The following is an 18268-nucleotide window of genomic DNA, read 5'->3' on the forward strand; positions in this document are numbered from 1 at the left end:
TGATGACATCGTTTGCTCGTCTAATGATGAAATCCACAATCTGAACGCCAAGAGTCTTGTCTCTCCAGCGCAGATGTGCTGGTGGAGAGGTAACTTAATCGCTAGAGCAATTCTGACTGTATGAAAGATCGTTACTTACGTGTGTCATGGTTGAGTTCATATATGAAACTTATCGTGTAAGTAGTAGATTCTCTGTGTACAGTATAAGACACTCCCTTTTTATTAGAAACAGGTAGATACAGTTAAGCAACATCGCTCGATCTCTGTTGCATACGCAAATAGTAAGCGACGATTAATCTGATGTAAAAATGCAGGTCGATTAATATTTTTATTGACTCGCTATACGTTATTACTTAATAGGGATGGGAGGGAGAGAGTGGGAGGGAGGGAGGGAGAGAGAGAGTGAGACAGAGAGAGAGAGAGAGAGAGAGAGAGAGAGAGAGAGAGAGAGAGTGAGAGAAAGAGAGAAAGAGAGAGAGAGAGAGAAGCATTTTTCATAAGAAAATGTATACAGTTTAGACTGGAGGTACAGAGGAGTGTCGGCTTTCTGTTCCTGACACGCACACACACACACACACACACACACACACACACACACACACACACATGCGCGCCTTTCCACCACTTATCCTCGACCATATATGCACAACCTTTGGACTGTATATCCTTTACCGTAAAATACTGTTTATCGTCGGCTTACGGATGAGTTTCTATTTCGGTTACTGAATTGTGTGCTCTTACTCCTTTATCTCGTGACAGAGGAAGTCCCTTCATCCCGAAAGCTAGAAGGAGGACGGTTTTCCGCCTGTTTGCCGACGTTTCGTCACTAGCTGTGTGACGGTGTGAGAGCTGAGTAAGAGTCAGTTGCAGAAGCGTTCAGAAGGGCTGCGAGCCGTCGGGCGCGGTGCACGGGTCCCACTCTTTGAGGCCGACGAGTCGCGCACTTTCCTCCCACAGGCGACGCGCCGTCTCCCCGTCCCGAGCCCGCCTCGACGGCATCCTCCGTTGGCAGTCGCTGGAAAAAACTCATCTCGTCAACACTCAGCTGGACACATGCATACTCAGAATACCTCAGTTAACACTGAGGTGACAAACGTCAGGAGGGAGCGATATACACATATAGGGTGAAAAGTATTTAAACCGACAAACTCTTGGAGGTTGTAGGGGACATCAAAACAAATATTTTTCCTGTTGAGTACATAGTTCCTCGTAGTCAGCGCGTACACAACTTTCCCACTAGAGCGCGCCTCGCTAAGCACAACAGCGCAGGTGCAGCGCTCGTCCGTCTCCGCACTACGAGATGGCGCTGCCTTAGAGACGGACCAAATTCTGCTTCCGCCGATCCGCGTATTAATATGTAACGCAGCCAATGAGATCGCTGCTAACGTAGGACCTTTTCTCCTCGCGGATCACACTCGCTCAGTGATACCTTAACGCGCGAGTTATTATAACGAGTGTACAGACCTCTGATCAGTCAGTCTGCATTTGTCTGCATTAGTCTGTACCAGTCTACATTTGTCTGTACCAGTCTATAGTCAAGTTTCGGTCTGCGGCTAATAAGATTATCATATTTCTGTACATAGCCATGAAGATAAATGTATAGACACTTTGTCAAGTATCAGAGATATGTGAGAATAAGATTAACGTACCAAGACCAAAGGAACTTCAGATTGTCAATTGTAAATAGCATCCAGAATCAAGTTACGTAATGTTTATGGTTGTTATTATTTTAATAAATGTGTGTGAAAATTAATCAAGTTCTGTTTAAAGTTGGTCACCGTCAATCTGCTACTCTAAGTGTGCGAGTGGCATTTCTATCATCTGACCTAACAGCAGAAGATAAACACGCCACGATAAGACCACGAGACATATTGCTGACACTCGCCTACTTCGTTAGAGCGACAAGTCAAATAATCTGATGGTGTGTGTACTGAAGGTCTTAAAGTACGCACACCACATTTCCCTAATGTCGTTTGTTCCTATGAGGAGTATTTAAACCGGTTGAGGAAGATTTCTCTGGCGGCGAATTAATTAAACCAACAAACACTTTTCCATTTTTTATGACCAAGAGACAACACATTAACACAATCCAATTTCAATTACGGTAGATTTTCAAAAATGCCTCCATTGACACATAAACAGAGGTTACACCATCGGACCATGTTCTGTCTGACACGGGCAAATCCCCCAGGAGTATCCTGAATTGTTCCTGCTTCTGCTACTATCCGGGCAATCAGATCCTCTTCTGATGCAACAGGAGTTGCGTAAACAAGGTTGCGCATCTCTACCCACACAAAAAAGTCCAGAGGGGACATATCTGGGGATCGAGTAGGCCATGGTACAGGACTACCTGATGTGTACATAGTTCCGTGTAATCAGTGCGTACACAACTTTCCCACTAGAGCGCGCCCCACTAAGCACAACAGCGCAGGCGCAGCGCTCGTCCGTCTCCGCACTACGAGATGGCGCTGCCTTAGAGACGGACCAAATTCTGCTTCCGCCGATCCGCGTATTAACATGTAACGCAGCCAATGAGATTGCTGCTAACGTAGAACCTTTTCTCCTCGCGGATCACACTCGCGCAGTGATACATGAATGTGCGAGGTATTATAACGAGTGTACAGACCTCCGATTAGTCAGTCTGCATTATTCTGCACCAGTCCGTACCAATCTGCATTACTCTGTACCAGTCTATAGTCAAGTTTCAGTCTGCACCTAAGAAGATTTTCATATTCCTGTACATAGCCATGAAGATAAATGTATAGACAGTTTTGTCAAGTATCAGAGATATGTGAGAATAAGATTAACGTACCAAGACCAAAGGAACTTCAGATTGTCAATTGTAAATAGCATCCAGAATCAAGTTAAGTAATTTTATGCTTGTTATTATTTTAATAAATGTGTGTGAAAATTAATCAAGTTCTGTTTAAAGTTGGTCACCGTCAATCTGCTACTCTAAGCGTGCGAGTGGCATTTCTATCGTCTGACCTAACGGCAGAAGATAAACACGCCTCGATAAGACCACGAGACATATTGCTGACACTCGCCTACTTCGTTAGAGCGACAAGTCAAATAATCTGATGGTGTGTGCACCGAAGGTCTTACAGTACGCACACCACACTACCTCTGCCAATCCACGTTTCTGGGAACCGTTGGTCCAGGAATCGACGCACACGACGAGTGAAATGTGCCGGCGCCCCGTCATGTTGGAACCAATGCATTATCTTGTAGGGAGCGGGACGTCTTTCAGCAATTCTGGCATTGCTCTGGCGAGAAAATTGTAATAGTGCCTGCCATTTAATGGCCTAGGTAGCAGATACGGCCCAATTAACCAGTCCCCAACAACACCGACCCACACATTAACGAAGAACCGCTCTTGATGAGCGCTAGTAACTGTGGCATGTGGGTTATCCTCACTCCAAACATGCGAATTGTGCATGTTGAAGACTCCATCACGTCTGAACGTTGCTTCATCGGTAAACAACACAGAGGATGGAAATGTAGGATGCATTTCACACTGTTCCAGGCACTGTGCTCTGGGTGGATAATCAACTGGTTCCAGGTTGTGGACACTCTGTATGTGAAATGGACGTAAAAATTGATCTCGAAGGACTGTTGTTACATTCGTCTGATTCGTCCTCATGTTACGTGCAATTGCACGAGTGCTGATTGAAGGATCCCACTCCACGTGCTGCAAGACAGCTTCCTCAAATTGCAGCGTTCTTACCGTGCGACGGCGTCCCTGTCCAGGTAATCTGCTAAATGACCCGGTCTCACGCAGACGTTGGTACACAGCAGCAAAGGTCGTATGATGGGGGATACGGCCATTAGGATATTGTTGTTGATAAACCCGCTGTGCAGCTCGTCCGTTGTGGTGTGCTACGTAGTACGCACCAACCATATCAGTGTACTCACTCCCGGTGTATCGTTCCATTAGTAAACAGAGACAATGCACTACTACACTGGTGGACAGCAGTTGCCTACAACGGAAGAGCGTAATACGCCCTCTTAACAACTGAAGAACGTAATACGGCTTCCATCGGTTTAATTAAGCCTCATAGGAAAAAATGACATTAGAGAAAAATATTTGTTTTGATGTCCCCTACAACCTCCCAGAGTTTGTCGCTTTAAATACTTTTCACCCTGTATACAGACGGTGGTAGCATGGCGTACGCGAGGCACAAAAGGGCAGAGAACTGGCGGAGCAGTCATTTGTACTCAGGTTATTCGCGTGAAAAGGTTTCCGCCGTGACTACAGCCGCACGACAGGAATTAACAGAATATAAACGCGAAATACACTGAAGAGCCAAAGAAACTGTTACACCTGCCTAATATCGTGTAGGGTCCCCATGAGCACGCAGAAGTGCCGCAACACGACGTGGCATGGTCTCGGCTAATGTCTGAAGTAGTGCTGGAGGGAACTGACACCATCAATCGTCCATAAATCCGTAAGAGTACCAGGGGGTGGAGATTTCTTCTGAACAGCACGTTGCAAGGCATCATAGATATGCTCAATAATGTTCATGTATGCGGAGTTTGCTGGCCTGCGAAAGCGTTTAAACACAGAAGAGTGTTCCTGGAGCCACTCTGTAGCAATTCTGGACGTGTGGGGTATCGCATTGTCATGCTGGAATTGCCCAAGTCCGTCGGAATGCACAATGGAGATGAATGGCTGCAGGTGATCGGACAGGATGCTTACGTACGTGTCGTCAACTGTCTGTCGTATCTAGACGTATCAGGGGTCCCATATCACTCAAACTGCACACATCCCACACCATTACAGAGCCTCCACCAGCTTGAACAGTTCCCTGCTGACATGCAGGATCCATGGATTCATGAGGTTGTCGCCATACCCGTACAAGTCCATCTCCTCGATACAATTTGAAACGAGACTCGTCCGACGAGGGAACATGCTTCCAGTCATCAACAGTCCAATGTCGGTGGTGACGGACCCAGACGAGGCGTAAAGCTTTGTGTCGTGCAGACATCAAGGGTACACGGGTGGACCTTCGGCTCCGAAAGCCTGTATCGATGATGTTTCGTTAAATGATTCGCACGCTGACACTTGTTGATGGCCCAGCATTGAAATCTGCGTAAATTTGCAGAAGGGTTGCACTTTGTCACGTTGAACGATTTTCTTCAGTCGTCGTTGGTCCCGTTCTTGCAGTATCTTTTTCCAGCCGCAGTGATGTCGGAGATTTGATGTTTTACCGGATTCCTGACATTCACGGTACATTCGTGAAATGATCGTACGTCAAAATCCCCACTTCATCACTATCTCGAAGGTGCTATGTTCCATCGCTCGTGCGCCGACTATAACACCACGTTCAAACTCACTTAAATCTTGATAACCTGCCATTGTACCAGCAGTGACCGACCTAACAACTGCGCCAGACAATTGTTGTCTTATATAGGCGTTGCTGACCGCAGAGTCGTATTCTGCCTGTTTACATATCTCTGCGTCTGAATACCCATGCCTATACTAGATTCTTTGGTGCTTCAGTGTAGTGATTGGAGCTATACGCGTGGGACATTACATTTCGTAAATCATTAGGGAATTCAATATTCCGAGATCCACAGTCTCAAGAGTGTGCCCAGAACAAAATTTCAGGCATTGCTTCCCACCACGGACAACGCAGCGGCCGACGGCCTTCACTGAACGACCGAGATCAGTGGCGTTTGCGTAGAGGTGTCAGTGCTAACAGACATTCAACACTGTGTGAAGTAACCGCAGAAATCAATGTGGGACATACGACGAACGTATCCGTTAGGACAGCGCGGCGAAATTTGGCGTTAATGGCAGGTGATGGCCAATGCGAGAGCCTTTGCTAACAGCACGACATCGCCTATCCTGGGCTCCTGACCATGCTGGCTGGACTCTAGATGACTGGAAAACCGTGGCCTGGTAAGATGAGTCCCAATTTCAGTTGGTAAGAGCTGATGGTAGTTTTCGAGTGTGTCACAGACCCTAAGAGCTCATGGGCCCAAGTTGTCAGCATGGCACTGTGCAAGCAGGTGGTGTCTCTATAATGGTGTAGACTGTGTTTAAATGGAATGGACTGGGTCCTCTTGTCCAACTGAACCGATCACTGACTGAAAATGGTTATGTTTGCCTACTTGGAGACCATTTGCAGCCATTCATGGACTTCATTTTCCCAAACAACTATGGAAATTTCGTGGCTGACGGTGGGCCAAGTCACCAGTTTGAAGAACGTTCTGGACAGTTCGAACGAATGATTTTGACACCCAGATCACCCGACATGAATCCCACTGAACAGTTATGGGACACAATCGACAGGTCACATCGTGCACAAAACTCTGTGCTGGCAACACTCGCGCAATTATGGACGGCTATAGGAGCAGCATGGGCCACATCAAGATGCTGCAGTACGCTGGGCAAAAGGAGGTTTGACATGATATTAGGAAGTATCCCATGACTTTTGTCATCTCAGTGTATTTTATGGGCAAATGATCAAAAAATTTTGATGATGCATATTGAACTCCTTCCTGAGGGATTGACAGCTTTCATAATGGGTAATATAGGTCACTTTTTCTTCTAGCGCTTTATACATGGGCATTACTATCTTTTTCAAATAGTGATGGGTATTTTATGACGAACTTCGCTAGCGTACATCTCTATTGTGAAAGTACAATAAAAAGATCTATCTCTCCGAAAACGTATCTATAAGATGAGTGGAGTTAACACCACATATTATTGTTACTGCTCGCAGTTGTACTAAGCTTAAGATAGAAAAACCAATAATAACTTATTATAACAACTGCTGCGCCGTGTGCAAAACTAACCAAAAGTGAGTGAGTTTGATTTCGTAGTATTTCATTAAGTTGTAATGCAAATGACGTCAGTAGGAAGACTGGCATATTACAGACAGCAGGTTGTACCATTTTGGAGTGGCAGATTGTACAAGCTGCTGGTGAAGAGTTGAACAGTCTGCAACACAGTCGCAGACTTTTGTACACAGCGGTGTGTTGTGTAAGACAACGAGGCTTGGACTGCAAGTTGTGGTGTCAGTCACACTGTGAGAAGGACTTTTAAAACAGGGGCATAATCATGTATTATCCGGTCATGGGGGCATAGGACCACAGAGTACAGATTAATCTGACCTCGCTAGTGGATTTTTTGAAAGACATCATATTCGTCATTGACTGTAGAAATTATTTATTTCACAACTGTAGTTTCGGCCTTTGGGCCATTTGCAAGTGGTAATTGATTTGTAGCGATTTACATGAATGATATTAACATTGGTAACATTTGACATAATTTACATCATTTCACAATGTACAGAGCTTCGCACTTGTCTGATGTTACTGTATTTCCACTGTGAAAACGCCAATTTTTGAAGATGACATGTATACATATCGGAGGATTTTCAAATATGAAATGTACTGAAGCAAAATCTTTTTCAGTATCATTTGAAAATGGTCCAAAGGCCGAAATTGCAGTTGTGAAATAAACAATTTCTGCAGTCAACAGCGAAGATGACGTCCTTCAAAAAACCCTACATGACTGTGGACCTCGACCATGAGATGTTAATCAATTACTAGTGTTGTCCATGTAGACAAGATGTGGAGCTGTATGTTAAAAACTGTGTGCCACACACACAGCAGACAGAGCTGAGCCATCAGTGCATCCATGGTGAAGGTTACTGGAAGCCAGTAAACCTTCTGAATTGATTGCCATGGGCCTTTTTGGGTCTTTTAGACAGACATGATCAAGAGCCACTGTGTTCTGACCATAAGGGATCATTTCTTGTATGATATAGGAATCAACAGTATCCCAAATCAGCAAGTGACACGGTAGCACAGGTGAATAAATGGTTACTAAAATTTAGTGTTTCAGAAATGTTAATCACTGATCCGGTCAACACTGATGAAGCAGTTGTGTCACTTGTTAGATGTTCATAAGCTGAGTATAAGCTCATTACACTCACAGGCGAATGAAATAGTGGAGTGTGCACATGGAACGATAAGAAAAATGTTAAACCACTATGTGAGCAGCCACACAATGACTGGGATGCTTTATTTGCACATGTTGTCATGGCTTACAATTCAATAACCTGTGAAGGCACAGGCACATCGTCTTATGAAGTAGTGTACATTCGCAAAATGCCGATCACATTTGAGAGAATAAAAACCTAAGGTGGGGATAATGGTGAGCCAGAGCGAAATTTCACAAAGACACTGCGAGAGATATGGAAGCTGATACACAGAGAGAGAATACCAAGGGCACTGAACGTCAGGAAGGGATTGGCAGTGAAATGCTAAGCTATTGGAGTAACGTGTGGGTCAGTGGGTAATGCTGACGAGCCCATAAACCCCAAAGGGGAAAATGAAGAAATTCGTCACCTGGTATCATTGTCCATATTAGGTTATATAGATGACTTTGCCAGTCAGTGTTAAATTGTGGCTTGTGACATGTACAGTGATCATACATATCGGATGCATACCTCCTTTTCTACAACTGCAGCAAATACTTTATTTTAGTTTCACTAAACCCTGTATGAACTACAATTTTGCAATAAGGCAAATGGCGTTCAGAAACGTCGAACATTTGTCGCACCAAACCCAGTATGGGCTACAATTTTACAATAAGACAAACGGAATTCAGAAATGTCGAGCATTTGCCAATCCAAAACTCTGTGATGAGTTCTATTAATATCTCACTTAATGTTTACTTCTGCAAGACGCTTAAAGATCACATTCAACATTCCTTGAGAGGACGGTACAAAGACCACGAGAGTACTTTTTTCTTTTTAGTTTAGGTCTCTAGTCTCCAAATCAGAAATTCTATTTCTATGGTCGCTGTCAACTGCTGCAATAAAACAATGTACATAATACCAGCACAGCATCAGTTTTGACAGCCAGCTCATGACGATGTCAGTGGGGGAACTCGTCGAATGCTTGAGACAACATTCAAATCTAATGAGGCAAGCAAAAGGAGAGAATTTAATTCAAGGATGTTGTCACGATACCCTACATTCCCATAACAATATACACTGCATGGCAAAAAGGGAGAGGAGGAAGTAAAATCAAACTTCAGTTGTTGAGAGGGTATGTGATGTTATCTCAGTGATTACAAAATCGAGTGAAAATTACAAAAAAAAAAAAAAAAAAAAACACCTAGCAGTACGAAGAAACTTATCAGTATGACGTTGCAGCTCGTCTCAACTGGATATATGCTTGCGTTTGGGAAGTGTGTCACAAACCTGTTGTATCCTATCCTGAGGCAAGCTGGTCCACAACTGTTGTAACTGGTCATTGATCCCGGGTTCCCGGGTTCGATTCCCGGCGGGGTCAGGGATTTTCTCTGCCTCGTGATGACTGGGTGTTGTGTGATGTCCTTAGGTTAGTTAGGTTTAAGTAGTTCTAAGTTCTAGGGGACTGATGACCACAGATGTTAAGTCCCGTAGTGCTCAGAGCCATTTGAACCATTTTTTGGTCGTTGATGTGCTGGATACTGGCAATGGGACCGAGTCGATTTCCAAACTGGCCTCACACATGTTTTGTCTGATACAGGTTTGGGCATCTTGTTGGCCACGAGAATACCTCTACATCGCGCAGACAGTTAATAGAGTTGAGTGCCACGTGTGGTCGAGCTCTGTCCCCTTGAAAAATGGCAACACAATTCTGTCGCATGAGAGCTCACACATGATGACACAGGATGTCCTGATGTATGATTGTACCATCAAGGTTCCCTCAGTCACTACCAGCCATGCCCTAAAGCTATACTCTACAGCTCCCTAAACCATGAAGCAAGGAACACCGCCACTGTGCCTCTCCAAAACATTGGGGGAAGTTACCTCTCGCCGTGTCGCGCCATCGCTGACGATAGGGGCTGTCTGTGGAAGTGCAGAACCGTGATCCATTGTTGAACACAATTGCTGACGCAATTCATCAGCAGTCCATGATTCCTGGTAGGGAATATAATGGGCCTGAACAGCGTAAGCTGTTGAGTGATGGAACCGCGCGACCGCTACGGTCGCAGGTTCGAATCCTGCCTCGGGCATGGACGTGTGTTATGTCCTTAGGTTAGTTAGGTTTAAGTAGTTCTAAGTTCTAGGGGACTGATGACCTCTGAAGTTAAGTCCCATAGTGCTCAGAGCCATTTGAACCATTTTCGTTGAGTGATCACCGTGAAGGACACGGAGATGCCACGACTCGTATGAGGCAGCTTTATCAGCACCTGACTGCCTGAATGGGGGCTCGCTGTGGATCTCCATTTGGCTGCTGGTCGAATTGTGCAATAGCCAGATTTGGGAGTCGTTTGTATTTGACAAGAGGACACTGTTGGACTGAGTGGGAATGGGAAGATAGACACACTCATCGTCAAGGTTCCGTTCGAACAAGCTTGGCCACCACGAGGGAGGATTGCCGTATTATGTACCAGACACATTGTAACATGTACAAACCATCTCCTGCCATCTGAGAACAAGTAATAGACTCCCTACAATATTATTTGTTATCCTGAACCACTGGTCAGAGATCAATACCTGCCAGACTAGGAAGTTACTTTCCCACGTCCAGGCTGTCGTTAACACTACAACAAAAACGAATGCATTTGGTGTTTTACCACCACAGGAAATCACGGACTGGTGATGAATTGCGTCCGACTGTGTTCAGAGATGTACTGCAGTTCTGTACTACCCCAGAGTATGGCATCAACATGGGGAGATGTTCCATTCTACCATTGTTTTGGAGAGGCACTGCGGTGTTGCTGCTGGCTTCATGGTATAGGGAGACGTCTGGTATAAATTCAGGTAATGGCTGGCAGTGACTGAGGGATTCTGATGGATCAACCTTACGTCAGGACATCCTGTGTATTCATGTAGTAGTTCTTGTGCGACTTTATTGTGGTGCCATTTCTCGGCAGGAAAATGCTCGACCACACATGGCACATCCCTCTACGAACTGTGCCTCGTGATGACTGGGTGTTGTGTGATGTCCTTAGGCTAGTTAGGTTTAAGTAGTTCTAAGTTCTAGGGGACTGATGACCATAGATGTTAAGTCCCATAGTGCTCAGAGCCATTTCTACGAACTGTCTGCGTGATGTTGAGGTACTCTCGCTGTCAACAGGATCCCCACATCTGTGGCAGGCAGAACATGTGTGAGACGAGCACGGACATAAATCTGTCGGCCTCAGGAAATGATACGATGGCTCTCTGATACCCTTCCCAACTGCACACATCGATGTCAGTGGGGATGCAACGTCATACTGATAAGAGGGCTCAAACTGCTATGTTCTTTGTAAATTTGACTCGATTTTGTAATCACTGAGGTAACGTCACATCGCCTCTCAACAAATGAAGTTTCATTTTATATCCTCCTCCCCTTAGGAGTGCTTCACTTTTTTGTCAGGCAATTTATAATGCTGAAAGAAAGATTGTGAAAGTTAAGAATGACCTTAGTTAACGAGTTGATGAATGTGTGTACTTATAACAAAAGAAAGCAACGAGTGGATGAACACCGAAAGAAATGAATATGAGAATGAAATCTCTTGCTACTCGTTGTAGAAAACTAATTTTTCATGTGTCTCAAACGAAGAATCTAACCAATGTGTTTGACCAGTTCTAACCTACGTTAATGATACATGGAACTTACACTGATATACCAATACATTATGACCACTGCCCACCGCGACAATGGATCCCGCCTGGTGGCGTCGCAGGTCTGTGACGCGGTAACAAATGTATACAGGCTGAGCAGACACGGTCGGGGGAGCACCTTAGCGAAGATATGGGCTATAAATTGGGAAATCCATTAAGATATGCGACATTTACAAAGGGCAGGCTATCATTATGCAGAGTCTACGAACGATTATCTTGAAAACGGCGAAGCTGGTGGAATGTTCATGTGCTATTGCATTGACTTCTTAAGTAATAGAACCCAGTACATTGTCCTCGATGGTGAGTGTTCATCGGAGGTGAGGGTATCATCTGGAGTGCCCCAGGGAAGTGTGGTAGGTCCACTGTTGTTTTCTATGTACATAAATGATCTTTTGGGAAGGGTGGATAGCAATGTGCGGCTGTTTGCTGATGATGCTGTTGTGTAAGGGAAGGTATCGTCGTTGAGTGACTGTAGGAGGATACAAGATGATTTGGACAGGATTTGTGACTGGTGTAAAGAATGGCAGCTAACTCTAAATATAGATAAATGTAAATTAATGCAGATGAATAGGAAAAAGAATCCTGTAATATTTGAATACTCCATTAGTAGTGTAGCGCTTGACACAGTCACGTCGATTAAATATTTGGGCGTAACATTGCAGAACAATATGAAGTGGGACAAGCATGTAATAGCAGCTGTGGGGAAGGCGGACAGTCGTCTTCGGTTCATTGGTAGAATTTTGGGAAGATATGGTTCATCTGTAAAGGAGACCGCTTATAAAACACTAATACGACTTATTCTTGAGTATTGCTCGAGCGTTTGGGATCCCTATCAAGTCGGATTGAGGGAGGACATAGAAGCAATTCAGAGGCGGGCTGCTAGATTTGTTACTGGTAGGTTTGATTATCACGCGAGTGTTACGGAAATGCTTCAGAAACTCGGGTGGGAGTCTCTGGAAAAAGGCGGCGTTCTTTTCGTGAATCGCTACTGAGGAAATTTAGAGAACCAGCATTTGAGACTGACTGCAGTACAATTTTACTGCCGCCAACTTATATTTCGCGGAAAGACCACAAAGACAAGATAAGAGAGATTAGGGCTCGTACAGAGGCATATAGGCAGTCATTTTTCCCTCGTTCTGTTTGGGAGTGGAACAGGGAGAGAAGATGCTAGTTGTGGTACGAGGTACCCTCCGCCACGCACCGTATGGTGGATTGCGGAGTATATATGTAGATGTATATGTAGATATTGCCGTGAGCATTTATGGAAAGAGGCAGAAGGACAGTGAAGCTACCACTGGGCGCCAAATGGTTGGACCTCCGCAACTCTTCACAAAACGTGGCGTTCGGAGGCTTATCTGCTCTGTAAATAGATAGATAGATGGTACCTCTCCCGACAAAGCACAAGCTGGTGCACGCACATGTGTTTCGGAGCACACCGTTCATCGTACACTGTTGAACATGGAACTCCGCGGCATACCACCCCAACGTGTTCAGATGTTGACCCAATGACATCGTCAATTACAATCGCTGTGACCATCTGGATTCGACCATCGTTCAATGGGAATGTGTTGGCTCTTCCGGTGAATCACAATTTTGCTACACTAGGCCGATGGTCGTCTCCGCAAATGCTGTCATCGCGGTGAACGGCGGCTCGAAACGTGCAGCGCGCCAAGGATGCAGGTCGGTGGGAGCAGTATTATGCTATGGAAAATATCCTCCTGAGCTTGCGTGGGACCTGTGGAAGTAATCGAAGACACGCTGACAGCTGCGACCTATCTGCATCCCTTCATGCTTGATGGCTTCCCCGATGGCGACGTCATATTTCAGCAGTATAATTGTCTGCGTCTCGGAGCCAGAACCGTACTACAGGAGTTTGAGGGCCGTTATAGTGAACTCATGTTGATGTCTCAGCTACCTAATTCGTCTGAAGTAAATACTACGGTACTCATCTGGGTCGTTACCGGGCGCCATCACCGCGTGTGCGAATCAACGACCCGTTATTTGTGCGAATCGCATGACCTGTGCTTAGACATCTAATGCCACATACCTCCACAAACCTACCAACAAACTGTCAGATCCCTGATACGCAGAATCAGTGATGTACTTCGTTCCAAAGACGGACAAACAAGCTATTAAGCAGGTGGTCATAATGTTTTGGCTCATCACTGTAAATGAGCGAGGATAACGAAACGTTATGAAACTCTAAAGCAGATGGGTGGACCGGAAAATTGTAACATGTTAAGAAGTCTGGAATAAGCCTTCATTTAAGAGTCCACGATGATGATAATGGTGATGATGATGATAGTGGTGGTGGTGATTATGTTTGTGGTTGTGGTAGGGTGGTAGTGGTAGCGGTGGTGGTGGTGATGTGATGATGTTAAGTGGGTATACCTGTAGTAGAGTCCAGTTTCTTTGCTGAGGCTCTCCTCGACAGCGCAGTAGATGGAGGTCTGCGCCCCTTGCTCAGGAGACTTGATGACGAAGCGCGCCATGTTGTTAAAGAGCCAGGTCACCCCAGGGAAGTACGCCGAGTCGAAATGTCTGCTGAGCTCAGTCGCAACGACTCCTGGGTGCAAGCTGTATGCTGTCACGCCAGTACCTGCAACCGATCACATCTCTCTAGTCTTCCCAGTTCCGACAAGCAAAATCCAGCTTTATCTCTCGTTTCTAATGGCTTCAGGGACAACATCATACATGTGGTTTTGATAATGATAGTTGTGAGCGAAAATAAGCCACCATATGGCCTTACTACGTTTGGGAATGAAAATGCCAACAGCTCAAATTAATGTGTTTTCAGTAATCATTGGTTGTGTCCCATATACATATATGGCTTGCCTCTGTATTTGGCTGTAAACATGCATGATGTAAGCTTTGGGACTGTCAAATTTTGTTTTTTTTTGTTGTAGTCCAACTAGACTGAGGTTCCTTATGCATCGTCTTTTCTTCATCGCCGCCCATATGAGATCTGTTCACATGGTTTTATACCCCTTGGTGACTCATTACTAGCAAGACCTCTCGTCATAGCATTACATTTTCTAAAGAAAATCCTCTTAGCTCTCAGTTCCTTGTACAATAACTTATTACACGTATATGTAATCCGCAATAAAAATTTATTATTGCATTCGCACTTCAAAAAAAGAAGATAGCAGTTTACCTTGAAAAGTCATCTGTTGTTTGACACCATTAATGTCAGGTATTCATGTACACATCGATAAACGCTTATGCGTCTTAAGCAGGTCACCCAAACTCTGAGATGAGCCAGCCAATGAAAATTCTTGGCGGGCGGACTAGTTCAGCGTGGACTGCATGGTCAGTGGGCAAAGCAAACACTTTGTTCTTCCCTTTGCTGCCGTGATGACGTGCTGATCTGTGTAGTAACACGCTTTGTCTAGTGATAAGGAAATGGGTGCGCTGAAGTGACATCGTTCTGGATTATAATGAGACCAAGGGACCCATGCAAAACTTTCGCACTTTTATAGTTTTAAATAATGACATACTAGTACTACTTATAATTTCTAACTTTCTACCGTAATATTTACGTTTACCTGTTGTTGAAAAGGAGTTTAATGAGAAATACGAACATAAAATACAAAGAAATAAATAAATGCGAAATGTATGAACTTCGCAGTTTATATAAGCACGTTAGGCCGTAGTATAAATAGGTAAATCACAATTCCAGCCGACAATAACAAATATGTCTGTTGTTTCAGAAAGTACATTCATTTAGAGTTGTATATTTGTATAAAGGGAAGAGATAATGGACTACAGCAATGGACTACAGCAATTATCTATGACAATGCTGTATACAAATTATCCAGTTTATAAGTACTTTAAAACAAATAAAATGGTATTTGTAATAAGATAATATGAAAAGGGAGTCTCTGATTCGTGTTTAATAAGTTAGCTACGTAAAATATAGGTGTGTAGCTGGACATCCATGATTTCCTTTTTCATGTGATAGTTAAAAGTCTCCTTTATGTTAAAATTTTCTACAAATAGTAAGTTTTAGTGCAAAATCGGTATGCAATGTAAGGAATGTTGACTTGAGAAGTAATGCATATTATTGTTGCTTGCTTGGGCTGCACATGCGTAGTTCTGATTTGTGGAGAATTCTTTTTTAATTTTTTTTATTTTACACACACACACACACACACACACACACACAAGATACTTAGCAGTCGTTTTTGACTTGGGAAATATTAGTTCTTTGTTTGAGTTCACAGTTTTATTAGAACACGTGGGAATCAACACCGAAATTCCGTTCAATCGTCTGGGTTTGTAAGTTTATGTTCCCAAAGCTTTTTCACTCATCAGTAATATCATTGTTGTTGATACTAGTATGGGGTGATTTTCCTTGTCTTTTATATGTCTGAGTTCACATAAAAGCACATGGTCCGTTGAAGGGCACTTTTATGTGAAACATGAGATTGTGCATACATTTCCAGAGTAATATATATTCACTATTCATAGAATTTGGGATTTTATGTACTTACTTTTCTCTCCTCTGGTCTTTATTTAAATCCTTCATGTGTCCACTTAATAACTACGTTGTCGAACGAAATATATTTCGCTTTTACTATATGTCTAGAAGAGAAAGAGTAAACAGCCTACAAAAGATATAATCCCTTCTTATTTTTAAATGAAATTTACAGCCAGTCAGATAGGGTCGTGTTACAGTGGAGCTACAAGGCACATGGTTGCACTGAGAGAGACTTCTACATTTTAGTATCACTCTAGCTTAACTCCTTTCAGTTTATTAGGTGTTGTGGGATACAGAGGGCAAACACGTTTGCACTGCACTAATTACGCCTATCTTACGTAATTCATAGACACAGCGAATAGCTGCTTGATATCTATTTTAAGGATAATGGTTTCAGTTTTGTCGCGGCTTAGCTTACGTTGCACTATGAGAAAGTTCCCTGTTACTACTAAAACTAAAACAACGTTATTCAGAACGGGTTTGTCCACTTACGGGTCAGATTTAATACAAAGGGGAATGTTTAGGGGCATTACAACCGTGGTCAAGGTCTCTTATGAAATCGCAGGCTAAGGTATAAAGTAGTGACAGGCTTTCAACCTTTAACTTACTTGCAAGTCATCTTTGAGAGTTTCTAAGCTGACAGCATAAAACAGTTTGTGAGAATTCTGCGCATTATACTGCAATGTTTTTCGGCTTACATAGCTGTTCCCAGTTCTGTATGAAAACACTGTGCCGTATGCCACACTGTGAATCCGAATATGACAAGCCAAGAAAATGTCACTCTTCCTGAAAGGTGTCGCAGAAGTCATTTACTAAGCTCTTCTGGTAAAGGATGTCCCAAAAAATTGAGGAATTCAGTAAGCGGTGCAAGCGAATCGAAGTAATACAACAGAAAAAGAGCCGGACGAAAGAGGTACGGTCGGCTCCCATATGTGGAAGACCACCACGAGCCCCTCTCATACGAAGCCAGTAAGAGAAACAATACAGCAGTCTGTGGCAGCCAGAAATTTCGGACGGAGCACAGGAGATAGCAGCCATAAATGTCGAACCCATGCGTCAGGATGTACCAGATAATGCTGAAGAGATATGTCAATTCTTATGTCAAATCTCCGCCAACACTCGAACGCGCCATGAAGAATGGACTGGGCTTACTCGGACACAGGCCGCAGCCGTCAAACGACAAAAATGGTTCAAATGGCTCTGAGCACTATGGGACTCAACTGCTGAGGTCATTCGTCCCCTAGAACTTAGAACTAGTTAAACCTAACTAACCTAAGGACATCACAAACATCCATGCCCGAGGCAGGATTCGAACCTGCGACCGTAGCGGTCTTGCGGTTCCAGACTGCAGCGCCTTTAACCGCACGGCCACTTCGGGTGGCTCGTCAAACGACAACCTAGATTCGACCAAAGCAGGTAAAACATATTTCTCCGCTACTTAAAACGCCTCACAGACGAACAGGTATTTAGGGGATGGAAGCCAACACGCCAGTATGTTTCCACTGTGGACGCCGTGGACACGTTGTACGCTACTACGGAGAAAGACGACGAGTCTTCGACGACTATCACACCCCAAGACATCAACCATCACACCAGTCCTATTCACGCCAGTCAGCTGCAGACAATTATAGTAGACCTGTGTGACGAAGCCGCACCCTGAACGAGGTCGCTCCCCAACGCGCCGTAGTCGTTCCTCGTCGCCGTCAAGAGATTCCATCCGCTTGCCTGGCCGCCGAATTCAGGAAATCTAAGTGAGACGACCAACCATGGAGGCGACGTCACCAAAATCCTCCATGGAAGACAGTCGCCAAAATGTCAGGAAATCTCGCAGCCTGTCCGGACATTAGTCGACCGAATCCATGAAAACTACGCCCAGTGATATTTACACCCAACCAGAAATCTGTGAAATACTTCTCCCTTTGTGTCACCGCTTACCCTTGCGTCCGGAAAGTCGTAATTACCCTGAACTACCTGCTCCCTAGACACAGCCAAACTGTGGTAGACCTCCTCTACCACAGTAGCCGATTGTCTGAAGAAACCAGTCTTGGTATCGCTCTCGGTGTCATAGAGTTATCGTGCGACTTGTGTATTTCTGTCGCAATAGTTCCCATATGGAATTTCAATGACCAACCACGGTAAGCTCTGTTGCCACTACGAAGGTTGTTCT

The 18268-nt window shown here is 44.3% G+C and overlaps 1 protein-coding gene across 2 annotated transcripts in view; it reads right to left on the reverse strand.

Annotated features, from left to right (window-relative positions):
• Positions 1 to 603: 603 nt before the first annotated feature.
• LOC124556078 (retinol dehydrogenase 13-like) overlaps positions 604 to 18268 on the reverse strand; it is a 205148-nt gene continuing 187483 nt past the window's right edge. For both annotated transcript variants that reach the window (XM_047130104.1, XM_047130105.1), the window contains exons 6-7: positions 14013 to 14220; positions 604 to 1015 (exon numbers count right to left, since the gene is read on the reverse strand). In XM_047130104.1, coding sequence (XP_046986060.1) covers positions 877 to 1015; positions 14013 to 14220 — 347 coding nt within the window. In that variant the 3' untranslated portion in view covers positions 604 to 876. The remainder of the gene's footprint in view (positions 1016 to 14012; positions 14221 to 18268) is intronic.

This window comes from Schistocerca americana, chromosome X (genome assembly GCF_021461395.2).
Source record: "Schistocerca americana isolate TAMUIC-IGC-003095 chromosome X, iqSchAmer2.1, whole genome shotgun sequence".
In the NCBI taxonomy this organism is placed as follows: domain Eukaryota; kingdom Metazoa; phylum Arthropoda; class Insecta; order Orthoptera; family Acrididae; genus Schistocerca; species Schistocerca americana.